Genomic DNA, 17,494 nt, shown 5'->3' with positions numbered 1-17,494 from the left:
GTCATGTTAGTCTGCAAGGTTCTTTCCTTTGACCGATTCTTTTCCCTTTATACATGCTTCCATTATGTAACATTATCAGACAGCATGGCATAAATTTCCATTATTATGCTGATGATACTCGGCTGTACTTATCTATGAAACCAGATGAAACCAAGCAGTTGGTTACACTACAAACATATGCCAGAGACGTAAAGACCGCTTCTTAATTCAGTCAAAACTGAAGTTGTTATCTTTGGACCTGAGCGCTTCAGGTAGGCACATTCGAGCTATATAGTTACTCTAGTGTAGTGTAGTGTACATTAGGTGCCATATAAATAAAACTGCATTGAATGGAACTGTAGAGGATAAAAAAAAAAAAAGATAAGCTTGAAAAAAGGGTGGACATTTATAGCAGGAGAAAGACTAGGTCCAGGTGTCTCAACAATCATCTGCTTCCAATAACATAATTTCAAACTTGCCAAATTCCAGGAATTTGGAACAGTAACAGGAACATTTTGTTCACTCACTTGATAATGGTTCTTATAAAGCCCTAATTTGTAAAGAGGATCTGCATGATGGTATTTTTTGCAATGGGATAATGATACATGTTTTACACGTGTCTTCTCCTTCCTCCTTCAGGTACTGATGCCAGCATTCCAGTCCACATCAATAACATTTGTCAGCGGAACTATGTAACCGTAGAGAATGGACGCAAGCTGAAGCCAACCAACCTGGGCATTGTCCTAGTACATGGCTACTACAAAATAGGTCATTTTACTTAAGTTTTTGCATGCACTCTTAGATGTACAAGGTTTGTTGTGCAGCCTATATTTGGGGTTTTTAGAATATTGCTGAATCATCTTTGAACACTATGGCAACTGATAAAACATTGGATCATTAGGACATGCAACCAAATTGACTTAATTAGAATATATGAGCCACCGTAATTATGAAAATAGGAAATTTTAAGTGGCTTTTAAAGATTGCCATTGAAATATCAAAGTCTGGCTGCGTGGCTATTTTGCAGATGCAGAGCTGGTGCTGCCGACCATACGTAGTGCTGTGGAGAAGCAACTGAATCTTATTGCTCTGGGGAAAGCAAACTATCAGCAGGTTTTACAGCATGGACTGGATATCTTTAAGAGGAAGTTCCACTACTTTGTGGATTCCATCACAAGTAAGTTCTGTGTCCGCCGACTCTGGCACCTGCAATACATTTGACTATGGCTGCTGGTGTCGCTAATGCCACATTTCTGGCTATAGAGCTGCCAATTACCAGGGTTTTGTCCTCAGCGGGTGTACCGCTGAGTGGGGAAAATCTATTTGAAACGTGGACAGGTTGATGGTGAACCACGGGCTTGACTTTAGGACTATGACGCCTCTTCCTGACAGTCACCCTGCCAACTTGGGGTCATTTCGGGTTCTGCTAGAGGGGCGACTAATAGAGCTAACTATGCTAGGTGGCTCCGCACTGGCAAAAGGCGCCTGGCTCGCTATCGGGTGGTTTTCAACGGTGCAGAGCCGAGCTTCCACTTCAAATAACCTCGCCTCCAAAACTGCAAAAAGACTACATTTGTTACATGTACTATTACCACTAAAGGAGGCAGAGGAGTAACTAAACATCTGACACACGGAGCAGGTGAAAGCAGGAGATGGAGGAAGAGAACTGGTAGCCATGCTAAGCTAGAGAACCAGACACACCGCTAAAAAGTGAAAAGTAAAGACTAAAGATCTGTAAGAGTGAGTGTTAGAAGTTAACTCTATAGCATACTTGTTAGAACAAGTACTATGCAAAATGTGTAAATTATAGGGATAAATAAGGTGATTATTAATAGACCAAGAGGAGCAAGAAATTTCACAGTACACACACAAGGTAACAGGAAGTGATGCCATACGTCTTACGGCAAAGGGTCAGCTTAGCATTTCTCAGTTTTGAAGTTGCACTCATCGTTGTCCTTCTTTAGCTCGACAAAGCTACCAGGAATACACTTGTAATAGTATTCTGGCAACTATTTAACACACTTACATACTATTACGGAGTCATTTGATTCACTTTACTGATTAATTACACAGGTTTTCTCACGCATGCATCTCGTTTCTTGGTCCCATGTGACTCTTTACTGCAGCTTTGGTGTACATCAGCTTATTGGTCTCTGTGGTGATCCGCAAAGGTATAGTATGTTGTGCTACATTCACATCTTCTGAAAGACTTGCGGAATGCTTTCAGATGCTTGGTCTCTTAGCCTTGTCAAAAGGCCTTGCAAGCTCCCAGTAACCCAGTATGTGTTTTTTTCTTATAAGTTCACTTTTCTAATTTGAATGACTAGGTACAAGTCCAAGCCCCAATTTAAATTACAGTTGTTACAACAAAATGGGAAAACACCAAGACAAAATGCACACCATTGTAATATATGTTACAGCTTTATTCCAGTCCAGCCTAACTGTTTGTATTGTGTTGCAGGCATGGATGAGTTGATGGAGGTCTCCTTTTCCCCAATTGCATCCACTGGAAAGCCCCTTTCCCGCTGTGGCAAATGCCACCGCTTCATGAAGTACATCCAGGTCAGTTGACAAAGTTAAAGCTGTTCTTTGATTTTTGAGAAATTCTGGCTACAGTTTCCATCATTGGCAAGACCTTGGTGTATTTGTGCATTTTGAGACTGGTCCTGTCCAACAATTAATAATAAATAATGCAGACACAAGACAACAACACAGATCTTGAAAGCACATGAACCTTCCTTTGTAGATATGAACATCAGAGATTTCTGGTTACTCAGGTCACTTAGGTGCTATCAAGATAGTACAGTGAGATACCGCTACTTTCTTTACATCAGATGGTATGTAGAATCATGTATGAATGAAATTAATTTATTTGTTCATGTATATATTTATATATGTATATGAATATAAAAACAAACTCCACACTCTTGTTCTTACCGGAATCTGCTGGAGCCACTATACCAGTTCAGGAGTCACATCCCTGAGTGCTCTGATTACCACTTGTACTACTAACTTTGATTCCCACATCTCTTCAGCTTTTTCCTTCAGACCTTGCTTTTTTCAAGCTTCTCGTGTTTGTTCTTCTTGATGTTGCTGTCACTTGGAATTGCTGCATTGAACTACTGCCTTCTTCTGTAGTTTTTCAACCACTACAATGTCCATCACCTGGTTATCAGTATGGATATGAAAGTCCCACAGGATCTTAGCTCAGTCATTCTCCACTACCTTTGGAGGTGTCTCCCATTTTGACTCTGGGACTTCCAATTCATACTTGGCACTGATGTGGTAGACCCTGCCTCTATTGCTCATGTGCTCAGGGCCTGTTCTTGAGCTGCTATTATTATTGCCTCTGTGCTGTCTTTCAGAACAGCTTTTCTGATAGGACTTCTCGATAAAAGCCACTTCTTCAATCTGTTGGTGGTATATCCTTCCGTGACTATTCCTCCTCTTCCTCCTTGCTTCCCCTGGGTTTCATCAGCTGGTGACACTCACTTAGCAGTTCATCACTGGAGGCCATCTTCCTTGTTGACTTCCTTGCAGCCTCCCCGTGGTTTCCATTTGCCTGTGGGATCCCAAGGTATTTGTAGTTGTCTTCAACGTTGGTTATGGTGCTCTCTGGTAGTTTGTATCCGTCAGTCATGATCACCTTGTCTCTTTTTTTATATCATTCGGCTGCATTTATCTAGTCCGAATGACATCCCAATGTCTTATATCCTAGCTGTATATCCTAGTGAGGTGTATCAGTGAGTTGATGTCTCACTTGGTCCTGGCATACAGCTCGATGTCGTCAATGCAGAAGAGGTAGCTGTTGGTCACTCCACTATCGGTAATCGGTATCCTTAGGCACTCTTTGTGATGATGTGGCTCCAGGCTCCAATTAGTGAAGAAAAGGATGATGAAATTAACTCTTTAAATCTGGTTACAGCATTCTCTGATAGACACCTTCTATATCCAATCCTTGTATTAAGGCTTTCAGGCCTTTCTAATGGGGCTTGGTTCAGACTTAGCTTTCAGTGAGATGACATGAAGGGTGATTAGTGAGTGAGTGCAGCTGATGACAATGAAACCAGTGACATGAGTGAAACCAAGTGGCAGGGGAAAAACATGACAAGAACACAGCTGGGCTGGAGTCAGCGGTGGTCGTGGAGCTGACAGGTGATGCCGTGGAGTCCATATCTGCAGGGATCCCAGGAGGACCGGCATTAATTGCGACTACGGAATCAATAAGAGCTTCTTCCTCCCTGATCCAGGTTGGATATCCGCTGCTCCAGCTCCGCGATCTTCTGGGACTTGTGGAGGCAGCTATTACAGTCATGTGAAAAGGTGAGTGGACCCATCGGGAGCAGATGAGATAGTCTGAGAAAGAGAGAAAAAACAAACTCTGGCAGCAACGGTGTCATACGTGATGACGTGACGTTTGTGTGTGATGACGTAGGATTGTTTACATGGGGAAGGTAGTTGTTTGTAGCTGTTAGCAGTTGGTCAAACAGCCAGTAGAAAGAAAGAAACTTGCGTGCGGGGACCCCGAAAAGGGGTCCGCGGCATTGTGTAGTCACAGATGTAGGGTTTGGATCGGCAGAAAGCAGCACTTACCGGCACGGGCCGAGGACAGTGGGCTCGTTTAGGTGTCAGGGAGAGCCGCTAGTAGAGCTGGGTTAGCTGCAGTCGCTCCGGCGTCACTTTGTTGTGAGCCCTTGCTTCAAACATGCCCACATCTTCCTCCCATCATCAGTATAGTGTAACGTTTCGTTGTGTGCAATGTCATGAGGTCCTTTCAGGTGCCTACGTCCAAAAACGTTGCAATAGGAAAAAAGAATGTCCTTCTGAGATGAGCCTGTTGGAGCTGTGTAACCCTATTACTTTGACACTATTCCTTTGATTCTGGCAATGTTTTTTTATAGTAAAAAGCTGCTGATATTATTGATTTAATGTGTTCAGGTCTGAGTCCAATTAGAGTTGCATGGTACCCCACGGTGCCAAATCGTTACGGTTCCTACTATACTAGAAATTCTACACGACGATACTACCGTGGATTACTATACTAACGGTGCCAGTTTCCGCTACACAGCGGCCGCCTCGACCATCCTTACGGCTTCTCACCGCTTGCTACTCCTTTGTAAACAAACTCACTCAGCAACCACTGCAACCAAACTACACAGCTGCTGAATGATTGGCTCTTTGCCTGTTACTGGTGGTCTCCGGGATATGATAGACTGTTTCCACACGCTTGGTCCGCCCTTAAGACTCTATGGCACAACCACCCCCACCCCACTGGTTTTCTCGTGTTTCAAATTGAAGTTAGGTGGATGAGACTCAATCAGGACTGCATCAGCGGTGTTTTTGTCGAGCCATGTCTCAGTTAAAAACATAAAATCAAGATTGTGAGAGGAAATAAAACTATTAATCTAGAATGATTTGTTACTTAAAGATCTGACATTGAGTACAAATTAGCTAGAGTTCAACTGGACGCTGTGTTCTTGCAGGGGATATGGATAAGATGACTGATTGGACAGTCTGTCTGTTCCTCTCTTCACTCCATCCCTGGACCTCTGGTTGAGATGGTGCTTACCAAGACAGAGGTCCTTAGCGTTCTAGACAACAGCATTGACGCTGCTGGAAATAACAGCTGTGGGCATCGATGGTGGGGGCCGAGCTGGGAGGGTGCTTTGGTCGGTGGAGTAGGCTGAGGAGGGAGAGGGGCTCGATGCTTCTTTGAGGATAGAATTCTTGATCTTGCCATGTTTGGCGTGAGAGGAACCATTTGAATCCCTGATTTCACCAAGCTTTCAAGGTGATCAGGAAGTCTTATGGCTGACATGGAGAAAAGAACAATAGTGAAACATTTCTGGAGGGTGTAGATGCAGCAGGTGGGTCCCAGGCCTGTGGTGAGGGCCGTGGTGAGGGCGATGGAGGAGCTGCTGAATCCTGTGTTCGGGATGCTGGAGGTGCTGCTGTGGCTGCAGTGGTTGAATAATTTTTTGGGTCCTTGGGTGGTGAGACAGGAGCTCTTCTCTCTCGGCAGCAGCACAGGACCCGGTCCTGGTCCATTCTGATGCCTCAGAGCGTGGCGGATATTATCCATCAGTTGTCTCTCTCCACCTTTAAACAGATCATCTCTTTGCCAGAAAAGATTAAAGTTCTCAATGAAACGCAGTCTTTGAACAGCCATGTGTTCAACTGAAGCAGCCAGCTGAATTTGTTTATCATCCTGTTGATGTTTGAGGTCCACTAATCGCCATTTTATCAAGACTCTCAAATAGTTTCTCAAAGTCTTTTTTTAAGATTTCAGACTGATTCTCTCTGATGTCCACTGCACCCACGTGCACAATCAGCTTTCACCCCGTGGTGTTTTGCCAGTACCTCAGGTAGTAGTCTTATGATGTCAGAGACAGTGGCTCTTGGATAGCTGCAATTAACTATTCTGATCATATGTATGTTAGATATGACTCCGTCTCCAAGCACAAGAGTATCTTTGACCTTGACACACGGCATAGTTTTTCTGTCCATCTGCTGCTTTGTGTTACGAAGTTACATGCTTATTTTGCCATAATTTTACATGACCAAAGCATCTTTTATGTGCTTTTGTGGACCAGATGATGTCACATTGTTGAGTGCTGACCTTCAGAAACAAACTGACAGGATCTATTTACTGACTTTTCCATTTGATGAGAGGGCCACTTTCACATTCATGATTGAATTGTGAAGTTGCGGAACTTTTGTATTGTATTTGCATTGTATCTGAATGTGTGCATAATGGGTAGTGTGACTGTAAAGGGGAGTGCTGTGGTAGACGCCACAGTTCATCCTTGTAAAAATACATAAATCAGTTTGCGTGTTGAAATTGCTTCATGTGAACTGAAGCTGTGCATTTGATCAGATTGCCTCTCTTTGGTTTGAATGAACTTTGTCATCTGGTTTAGCGAAAGTTTCTTGAAGTTAGATCCATATGTACTTAGATACTTCGAGGTATCCTGGCACTGTGTCTGAAAAAAAAAATCTTCACCCCTCTTCCATCTATTTTAACAGTTCATTTGGGGTTTATATGCTAAAATACTGTGTTTTGCTTTCAACAAAAAAACATCTCTACTTCAGTCTTGTCTGTCCCAATGACAATGATTGTTTCAGAAGTGTAATTCTGTAAACCTTAACCACGCTGCCATGTTTTATAGAGGATATGCTTTCTCCTGGCAACCCTTCCAAATATGCCACACTTGTTCAGTCTTTTTCTAGTTCTGTTATCATGAACTTTAGTGTTTTAACACGCTTAATAAGATGTGTGACTTTGCAGTTTTTCTGAGCATTGTACAGTTTGACCTTGGAGTAATCTTGCTGAGATGATGTCCACTTCTTGGCTTACAACCATCTCAAAATAATTGAATGGTTGCTTCTTTAAGGTCATACCTGATCTCTTTGCATTGTTAAAACATGCACCTGAATGCTTCCGACCAGCAAACTGTCAAAACTTCTGCTTTTACCGAGGTGGTCACATTTGCTGATTTTAAAAAAAAAAAAAAAAAAAAAAAAAGAATCAAGTGCATTTGATTAGCAGTGCCCGGCAACTACTTGCTCTGATGATTCCTTTTGAAGTTGTACGGGAGTCTTTGCACTGCCCCTGCATTTTGGCTTAGTTTGTGTTCAATAAATAAAAACAGTAATGTGTTGACATTCACCAGAGGTTGGGTTTACCTCATTTTAAGACTTGGTAAGAACCAGATGATTTTTTAAAAGTCCTGATATATGGATACTATAAGTGAAATGTGACGTCATTTGTTTTTCACATGACTGTGACTGTAAATAAATACTAACACAACGTTTAAGTCTAGGTGAAAATATCAGCATTCAAGTTGGTCAAATCCTCATTAATGGTCTTGGACCAACTGATAAAGCGGGATGCATTTTCAATAGGATCTTTGATTTTAAAAAACCTAATCTTAAGGGGTGCAGACCCTTGCCATCGCAGTAGGAGATCGCTCCTGACAGCAGGTTGAGAAGAATTGTAAGTTTTGGTCCCAGATACAGCTTTCATCCAGAGCACATTTTGTTTTCCACAATTGTTTTCCAGGATTTCATGTCATGGATCACCCAGAGAATTATGTTTTTAACCAGTGTAAATTTACTTAAAATCTGAACTCAAGATGTGCTTGCAGGCCAAGCCCAGCAGGCTCCACTGCTCCCACTGTGACGAGACCTACAGTCTTCCACAAAATGGAGCCATCAAGCTATACAAGGAGCTACGCTGTCCACTGGATGACTTTGAGCTTGTGCTTTGGACCTCTGGGGCCCGCGGCAAGAGCTACCCACTGTGCCCCTACTGCTTTAGTAACCCACCATTTAGGGACATGAAAAAAGGTTGTCTCATTATCTCTTCATCACCTATTTTTCTTTTTCATATTCATAAACAAATTTTAATACATTATAATGTAATTAATGCAGAATATCATGACCAGTGATATATTTTTTTTTTTTAATCCAAATTACAATTTTTGGGTTTTGATTTCAGTTTGGTGATTTCTTTTAAATCTAAAATAAATGAACTAATTAGCCTATGAATTGTTCTTTTGCAGTGGCTGTGCAAGTCACGAGGAACAGTAAAGAATCAGTGAATATAGAAAAGGCTTAATACACACAATTTCTTGTTGCAACCTCTTGGCAAAGGCTAGATCCATTATGATTGTTCGTATGTATGTTCGCCTCACCATCCGTCTTGATCACCAGTTATATGTTGGTGATCAGTGAATAAGCTGCACAGTGGAGTGATGTTTAAAACAGCCAGAAGGCTCCTGGTGTGTATCACAGCTAGGGCCTTTTTGTTTCATGTTTGTAAGCATGTTCGGTTATTTGGTCATTCTAAATGATCGTAGGTGTGATTGTGCATGTTTGCTCATCTCATTTGTCTTGGTCCTGGGATGGACAGGCAGCATGTCCAGGGTGTACCCTGCTTCTTGTCCGACGACAGCAGGGATATGCTCCAGCCCTTCCCACAAGACTGAATTGGATGAAGCATATGTAGAAAATGGATGGCCAACAAATGTCTTAAGAAGATAAAATGATGCTTGGTTCCATGTCTGGACAAACCTGGATGTAAACTTCAACTATAAGTGGTTGACAGACGCATACAAATGAGAGATGGAATAACTCAACTTTCATATCTGCTTTTCCCAGGCATGGGATGCAATGAATGTACCCATCCATCCTGCCAGCATTCTTTGAACTCTTTGGGGATTGGACAATGTGTGGAGTGTGATAGTGGAGTTTTAGTGCTGGATCCTACTTCTGGACCAAAATGGAAGATGGCCTGTAATAAATGCAATGTGGTGGTGCATTTTTTTGAACATGCACACAAAGTGCAGGTAAGAAAATCTTGTCCAATCTCAACATAATATTATTTAGAAATGGTAAAGGCACAGCCACGTACACAGCACAGTCATACAGTATACACAGTATACAGTCATTCTAATATTAAGAAATCAGCTGCTGATTTCTTAAAGGCAGGATGCACACAGGCACAATACAATAACAGGTGGTGGTGGCATGTGATCAGTCAGGCAATCTTATTGGTCTGAGATTTTATTTTCTCAAAGTTCCACTTCCAGCTGCACAACCAAAACAAGGTAACAGACCCAGAATTCAGTTTGGCCACATAAGACATTGTCCCATTCAGAGTAAATAAGTTAGACTGTTGATGTCTAAAAACACATTATCTGAACCCTGTCAATTTAATGCAACTTCAGAGTGACTCATGGGCTTTGTAGCACATGAGTTGTTTTACGTGCAATTTTACATTTAGGTTCATTCTTTGTTTTACTTATTGTCATTATGTTCTTATTGATAATAAAAAAATCCCATATAATGATGCAAAGCAACAATGTATTAAGCAGGAAATTATGGCTCTGTCAAAATGAAATAATCAATTTATTGGTGTGCGTCTCAAATCTCTACTCCAACAACTTCCATAAAGACATGGATTGTGCAGGGAATTTGCATTTTTCAGACTTCCATCGACATTGTTGTGCTCAGTTGTTTAAAAAAGTGACAAATCATCATGTAAAAAAGTAAATAGGAGAGCTATAAAGAAAAGTGTCATGTTCTTGTCTCTTCTTTTAGGTTGCTCAAGAGAGCTGTGAAGCATGTGATGCCTCTCTGGTTGCAGTGGACTTCAACAAAACTCGCACTCCTCTTCCTGCCAGTGAGACCCAACACACTGGCTGTGTTTTCTGTGATCCAGTCTTCCAAGATTTGGTTGAGCTCAAGCATGCCACAATGAGACATTCCACGCATCGGGGTGGAGGTGCGAGACAAGGAGGAAGGGGGCGGGGCAGGGGACGTCGTGGCAATCCTAAAAAACCCAAAGATAAAATGTCTGCCCTGGCAGCCTACTTTGTATAGTTACAGTGCAGTGTGAAGAGGGCCCTGTTAGTTGTTTGTTAGGTAATATTACAAAGCATTTGTCAATACATTGTTTTCTGTTTTTGTGTATGTTTGTGAATTATACTGAAGTAAACATTTATTTAGAAAAACGTTTGCCATAAGAGTGTTTGTTCACCATGAAAAGAGTTGTATATTCCTACTGTGTATGGTCGATGTTTTTCAAGGCATGTGATCACATTCAGTTAAAACTGCGTCACAACATTTACACAGAGAGGGATTGTTTTTAATGGACATTCTGTATGTAACACTTAATTATCCATTCCAAAGAGGAATGTACATTTAAGAATTGAGTGGTGTAGAAACCAGGCAATTAAATTCCAATGCCAGGAAATTGCACCACTTGCACTACATACCTGAAATTCAACATGGTATGTATTGAACTTGTCATTTTCTATTGTCAACCTTTGTAATCACATCAGAATTTTGGGAATTTTGTTTGCCTGTCTGAATATATATATATATTATACATTGCCTCTTAAACGGGTAACACCAAGTCGCACTGGCAGAAACGTTTAGATGAAAGTACCATAACACCCAAATGTTAACTTTAGATAAGAGGAGACCAGGCCATGCAGACACCCCCTTTGGAAACAATTGGTTCCTGGTATCTACTGACAAAAAGACATATCAGTATAAATTTTTACTTTTGTGTTATACCTGTGTAACTGCGTCACATTTCTTGGTATCATGCAATCCTACAAACTGTTAACATAAAAAGGTTTAACTGTTGTTCTGAGTGGTTTGTTTCAAAATTGGCACTAATCACACAAGGGATTTTCTCGGCAGCGTTATCTAGCATAGAGCGACAGGGCCACCCAGTGGTTCCTCCCTGTAAACCTCAAACTGAGAGACTGGAAAGACTGAAAGCAACAATCGAGAAGTTCGTGAAACTTAAAACTATGTGCTTCTGACTCGCTTTGAAATACACTGCTCAAAAAAATAAAGGGAACACTAAAGTAACTTCCTAGATCACATTGAATGAAATATTCCAGTTGAAAACTGTTATTCATTACATAGTGGAATGTGATGAGAACAAAATAACATAAAATGATCAATGTAAATCAAAATTATTATCCCATTGAGGTCTGGATTTGGAATCCTACTCAAAATAAAAGTGGAAAATCACATTACAGGCTGATCCAACTTCAGTGGAAATTCCTCAAGACAAGTCAAAATGAGGCTCAGTAGAGTGTGTGGCCTCCACGTGCCTGTATGACCTCCCTACAACACCTGGGCATGCTCCTGATGAGCCGGTGGATGTATTCCTGAGGGAGCTCCTCCCAGACCTGGATTAAAGCATCAGACAACTCCTGGACAGTCTGTGGTACAATGTGGTGTTGGTGGATGGAACGAGACATGATGTCCCAGATGTGCTTGATTGGATTCAGGTCTGGGGAACTCGCAGGCCAGTCGATAGCATCAATGCCTTCATCATGCAGGAACTGCTGACACACTTCCGCCACATGTAAATGCATCAGAAGGAACCCAGGACCCACTTCACCAGCATATGGTCTCACAAAGGGTCTGAGGATCTCATAACGGTACCTAATGGCAGTCAGGGTATCTCTGGCTAGCACATGGAGGGCTGTGCGGCCCTCCAAAGAAATCCCTCCCCACACCATTACTGACCCACCCCAAACCGGTCATGCTGGAGGATGTTACAGGCAGCAGAATGTTCTCCACAGCATCTCCAGACTCTGTTACGTCTGTCACATGTGCTCAAAGTGGACCTACTCTCATCTGTGAAGAGCATAGGGCGCCAGTGGCGAATCTGCCAATCTTGGTGTTCTCTGGCAAATGCCAATCGCCCCGGAATGGTGTTGGGCTGTAAGCACAAGCTCCACTTGTGGACGTCGGGCCCTCATACCACCCTCATGGAGTCTGTTTCTGACAGTTTGAGCAAAAACATGCATATTAGGGTCCTGCTGCTCCTCCTTGCACAAAGGAGGAGGTAGCGGTCCTGCTGCTGGGTTGTTGCCCTCCTACTGTCTCCTGGTATCTCCTCCATGCTCTGGACTCTGTGCTGAGAGACACAGCAAACCTTCTTGCCACAGCTCGTACTGATGTGCCATCCTGGATGAGCTGCATTACCTGAGCAACCTCTGTGGGTTGTAGACACCGCCTCATGCTACCTCTAGGGGTGAGAGCACTGACAAAATGCAAAATTGACCAAAACATCAGTCAGAAAGGATGAGAACAGAAATGGTCTGTGGTCACCACCTGCAGAACTGTCTTGAAAGAATTGTCTTGCTAATTGCCTCTCATTCCCGCCTTTTGTCTGTTCCATTTGCACAAAAGCAGGTGAAATTGATTGATTCAGTCAGTGCAGTTACATGTGGGCCATCGGATTAATGGCTAAATTACAATAAGATCTGACAAAAAAACCAGATCGGATCTGGTTACTCGCGATTGAATTAAGACCCCGAGATAACTCAATCCAAATGCCCACTTAACGTGCCTGCAGACGACAGTGGATCGGATCAGGCGTTCTGCGCATGCTCGAGATTTTTTCCCGCGATCGTCACCCGGAAGTGGAAGGAGACGATATTACTGTTGTTGTCGCCGCCATCAGAAAGAAAGAAACAACGCGATGGAGAATGCGCCGTTGTGCATCGTCTGTGCCATAACCAGCTCATCACAGATGTAGAGGGACGCAGCTTCATCTCGCTCTGCGTTCGCCATCTTTCTGAATGCCTGAGTTTGTTGTTGTTTTTGGTGGTGAAGACATGACAGTTGAAATGGGTACAGCACCACCTATCGTACCGGGGTATGACAGGCTTTGTGCCAGTGATTCGATTCATTCACTGCCATATAAGTATAATTACCCTTGCTCAGATAGGGAGCATAACCCAATTATAGCTATAATCGAGTTAATCTCATCATGTAAACCCACTTGCTTCCTAACTGGACAGGTTGATTTCACAGAATTGTGATTGATTTGGTGTTTTGTGTTGTTTAGGTGTTCCCTTTATTTTTTGCGCAGTCTTCAGATCAACATACAAAATTTTTCCCCCTTTTTCCTTCCCCACACAGTAAGTGCAAACAGAAAATAAGTCACTTGTACATTAGCAGGGAGATAACAATGTTAGAACCCCTTTCCCTCCCCCCGATGATTCTAATGAACCTACCACCCAGGAAAAGAAAATCAAGGTCGGCCGTGCTGCACCCTCTCTTTAACCAACCTGTGTGCTGACTCTCAGGCATGCAGTCTTATGGCTGACCCTGTGCATAAGGGCCACAGACCACTCCATCAAGACAATTTCAAGAAATTAGTTGCCCACTGCTGCCAAGCCAAGGAATGTGGCGGTTGCCACCTGAGGGCCAGCATCTTCTTGGATGCTATGAGGCAGGCCCATAGAATGCCTCTATGTTGCATGGACAAATTTAAGAAGAGTCATCATTAAGCAGAAATAAGGCTGGGAAGGTTGGTATCTTGATCTTAAGAATGTCACTTGGTGTGACAGATATTTCCTTCCAGAATCTAATCACGCTGGGGCACTCCCAAAAAAACATGCAAGAATGACCCCTGGGTATTAAGTGGGCACAGATCACAATTTGGAAATGTGGTGCTAGGGCTGCACAATTCTGGAAAAATTAGCAAGAATCACGATCTTTTTTGCTTAGGATTGAGATCACGATTCTCTGGCATGATTTATTTTTTTCACGGGAAAAAGAAAAGACTCTGTACAACATCAACTATTATTAGACTTTTCAAAAGTATTATTATTGTTGTTGTGATACAAATAGAATACAGTTATTTTTTTGTTGTGACTTTATAAAGGAGCTCACCTATTGCCAGATGGAGTCTATGGCCAAAATATTGCAGCCTGGTCCAATCATTGAGGGAGAAGGCCTTTACTATGTTTTGACTGTTGTCTGTTGTGATGCAGGTCAGTTTATCCTCTTTCAGACTCCAAGATGAGAGGACATCCTTTAATCCCTGTGCTAGGTTCTCTCCTGTATGGTCTTCAGGGAAAAAAAGCCGTCTGTAAGCACTGGCTTTTGATTGTGAAATCAGGCGCTATAGAATTAACCGTCATGCTCAAATATGGCGCCATGGTGACTGGACCACAAATCAGCTCATGTTGTACAGTGTTTATGGGGCCATATCTTTGGCCAGGTGATATGTGATAGCTGCTGTGATCTCCTTATGTCTACTGGAGTTAGGTGGGTAAGACATTGCATTGCACATTGTTTTTGACGTCTGTCTTTGTTTCTTGCTTTGTATTGTTTTATCGCCCTGTACTTTGTGGTGACGTTTAAGGTGATTGAAGAGATTTGTGATGTTACCTTGTGGTGCTGCAACCAGGGCAACACACACTTTACAATGTACCTCACACTATTTGTCATCCTCTGGCTTAATTTCAAAATACTTTCACATCACCGAATGCGAGCCTTTTTTGGGCACGAGTTCGGTTCGCTTGGGTGGGTGACTCTCGTCACGACCACTTTGTTTTTCGTTGCCATTCATTTAACCCTCCTCACCGCAGACTTTCCTCTGCTCTAACTAAAGACGCTTTACTATAGGTTGAGGGAGGAGGCAGAGGCAGTGCTGCATTTGGGGGCGCTTGAAAAAAATCCGGGAGCAAATAGTGTTGGGAAGTTGGGAAGTCATTTCGTTCATTTTTGCTGTAGCCCTACTGTGGGTGTTGCATAAAAAGGCCACGGTTCTAAACACTTAACACTGAAGGCACCATAGTTATAAAGTAAAACACAAAATCAATATGTTGATATAATTTTCAAAAGTATTTATTTACAAACACACTTCACAGATTATATACACAATAACAATATACACATTTACAAGAAGCAAAGACCACTAATTAATTATGATTTCATGACAAATGAATGAACATCACAAATCAGACATCATTCATTTCCTCCTTCGTTTCTCAGTCCACAGCCCAGTAGCTGAGCTGCAGTCACATGACAAATGAACGAAAGAACGATCCGAATGAACGATCCAGTTTGTGAACGAACTGTTGTGCCTACTGCTCTTCAGCCTGAGCTGACTGTCACGTGACAAATAAACGAGGACCTGAGGAGTTGAGTCGTGAACGAATCATTTCTGTTTCCTCTCCTGCTGACTGAGTTTATGCAGCTGCCGCCTGCCATGTGGCGAGGGAGGGTACTGCATGAAAATGAACGAATCACTCACTGAGACGACTCGTTACTCCTGAGTCATATAAAAGATTAGTTCATGGTGAACAAATTGTTCACGAACGACACATAACTAGAGGAAAATAGGGGCATTGGTTTGTGATGCAGCTCGTGATATAACATGCTTCAGAATCGCTGGGTGTAGAAATGACGTGTGTATGTGTGAATCGAAATTGAGATTTTATAACGATTAATTGTGCAGCCCTAGTGCCAACCTGCTTCATAACAGTACGGTAAGATGTGAGTAGAAATGAAATAACGGGGCCTAAACATAATTTGGCTTTTTTCAGTGGTATGTTAGCATACACTAGGTCCTGCAACCTATGAAGCAGAGCATTTTTTTTCTCAATTGGTCTCAAAGAGACGGAGGAACTAGGGTTAAACCATGTTGATAGATGGCGTAGCACGTAAGACCAGAAGTAGATTTTAAAATCTGGCAGAGTTAGCCCCCCTTGTATTTTGTCTTGCTGGAGAGTTGTGAGTTTCTTTCCTTTCCATATGAATTTAGGAACTAATGATTGAAGTTTATCCCACTATCCCAATGAGGGAGCAAGAGGGATCATAGAAGAGTAAAAGTTAACACGAGGGTGCATATCCATTTTAACTATAGCTTTTCGGGCTTGAAGGGAATTTGGTAGATTCGACCAGCGCTAAAAGTCCTTCTCTATCTGACTGTATATACGCTGGAAATTTTTATTGCAATGGACGGTGTGGAGGGAAAAATTTCAATTCTAAGATATCTATATATCACAAAAATACTGTTGAAGTCCTGTAATTTTGTAACCCGAAGTCCTTCTTCGAATACATGTTACAATACATGTTGTTTCACCAAAGGTGTACTACAGTTTTTTTGGTGGGTGGATAAAATATGGCTTCAGTTTTTCTTCTGTAAACAAAAGATGAACACTACCTTGTACCTTGAAATAATATTTGATAAGATTTGGAGCCATGTTAATAAATGGGTTTTGTCCCTGTCTGCCAATGCAATGTCAGTATTCATACCATGTTATTTGTTATATCCATATTCCTCAAAATTATTACTCAGACTTTAACCACAATGCAGTTTTTTTTCTTTTACAGCTATTCTGTTCTGCACTTTGTTGGAAACCAGGGTAATGTATCATAAAGTAACAGAGATTGTTGCTTCATGCCATGAAGCTGTATAGATAGTCTATTTAATGCAACTAAAATAAGAATACAAAGTTTAGTTTCATTACTCTTTACTTCTGATATTACCTATCAGATAATGGCATATTCATGGAAGTCTTATTTAGAATAAGGTCTTCACTGGGGTAATATCTGAAAATTTCTGTTCGTGTAAAGATACCAAGAGATACCAAAAATAAGAATCTTGGAACTAATTTTAAAGTAAAATGCATGAACAGCTTTCATTTTTGTATGTAATGAAAAGCAGGAGATCTTCATGCAAAAAAAAGAACATTGTGGAGAGACAAGGACTTTTGTGAACAAGACGACAGGAAAGAGGAATCAGGAAGCACCTCAACACCAGACCTGGGATACCTACTCACAAAGAGAAACACAAGTTAATGACAACAATAATATCATATGTACATGGAGAGTTAAGAGAGCAGAGAAAATTGGTGCATCATCGGAGCTCCCCCAGCTGTCTAAGCCTATAGCAGTATAACTGTGGGATGTTTCAGGATTATCTGAGCCATCCCTAACTATAAGCTTTATCGGAAAGAAAAGTTTTAAGCCTAATCTTAAAGGCAGAGATGGTGTCTGCTTTTGGAAGCCAAACTGGCAGTTGGTTCCACAGAGAGGGGCCTGATAACTGAAGGCTCTGTCTCCCATTCTACTTTTAGAAACTCTAGGAACCACAAGTAGACCTGCCGTCACACTTCAAGCAGGGATGGACTCCGAGACTAAGCAGTAGTAGTACCACAGTTGGCTACACAACAATCTG

At 41.9% G+C, this 17,494-nt stretch overlaps 1 protein-coding gene across 1 annotated transcript in view; it reads left to right on the top strand.

The window, feature by feature from the left end:
• Nucleotides 1-11,136, top strand: part of top3b (DNA topoisomerase III beta) — a 72,551-nt gene extending 61,415 nt beyond the window's left edge. The window contains exons 13-18 of the mRNA XM_072388586.1: nt 619-747; nt 1,007-1,156; nt 2,441-2,541; nt 8,127-8,328; nt 9,142-9,329; nt 10,084-11,136. Of these exons, the coding sequence (XP_072244687.1) occupies nt 619-747; nt 1,007-1,156; nt 2,441-2,541; nt 8,127-8,328; nt 9,142-9,329; nt 10,084-10,365 (1,052 nt within the window). The 3' untranslated portion in view covers nt 10,366-11,136. The remainder of the gene's footprint in view (nt 1-618; nt 748-1,006; nt 1,157-2,440; nt 2,542-8,126; nt 8,329-9,141; nt 9,330-10,083) is intronic.
• Nucleotides 11,137-17,494: the final 6,358 nt, after the last annotated feature.

This window comes from Leuresthes tenuis, unplaced genomic scaffold, assembly GCF_036924035.1.
Source record: "Leuresthes tenuis unplaced genomic scaffold, fLeuTen1.0.hap1 SCAF_6, whole genome shotgun sequence".
NCBI classification, from domain to species: Eukaryota; Metazoa; Chordata; class Actinopteri; order Atheriniformes; family Atherinopsidae; genus Leuresthes; species Leuresthes tenuis.
Note: the sequence above shows the minus strand (reverse complement) of the source record. Positions and strands in the feature narration are given on the sequence as shown.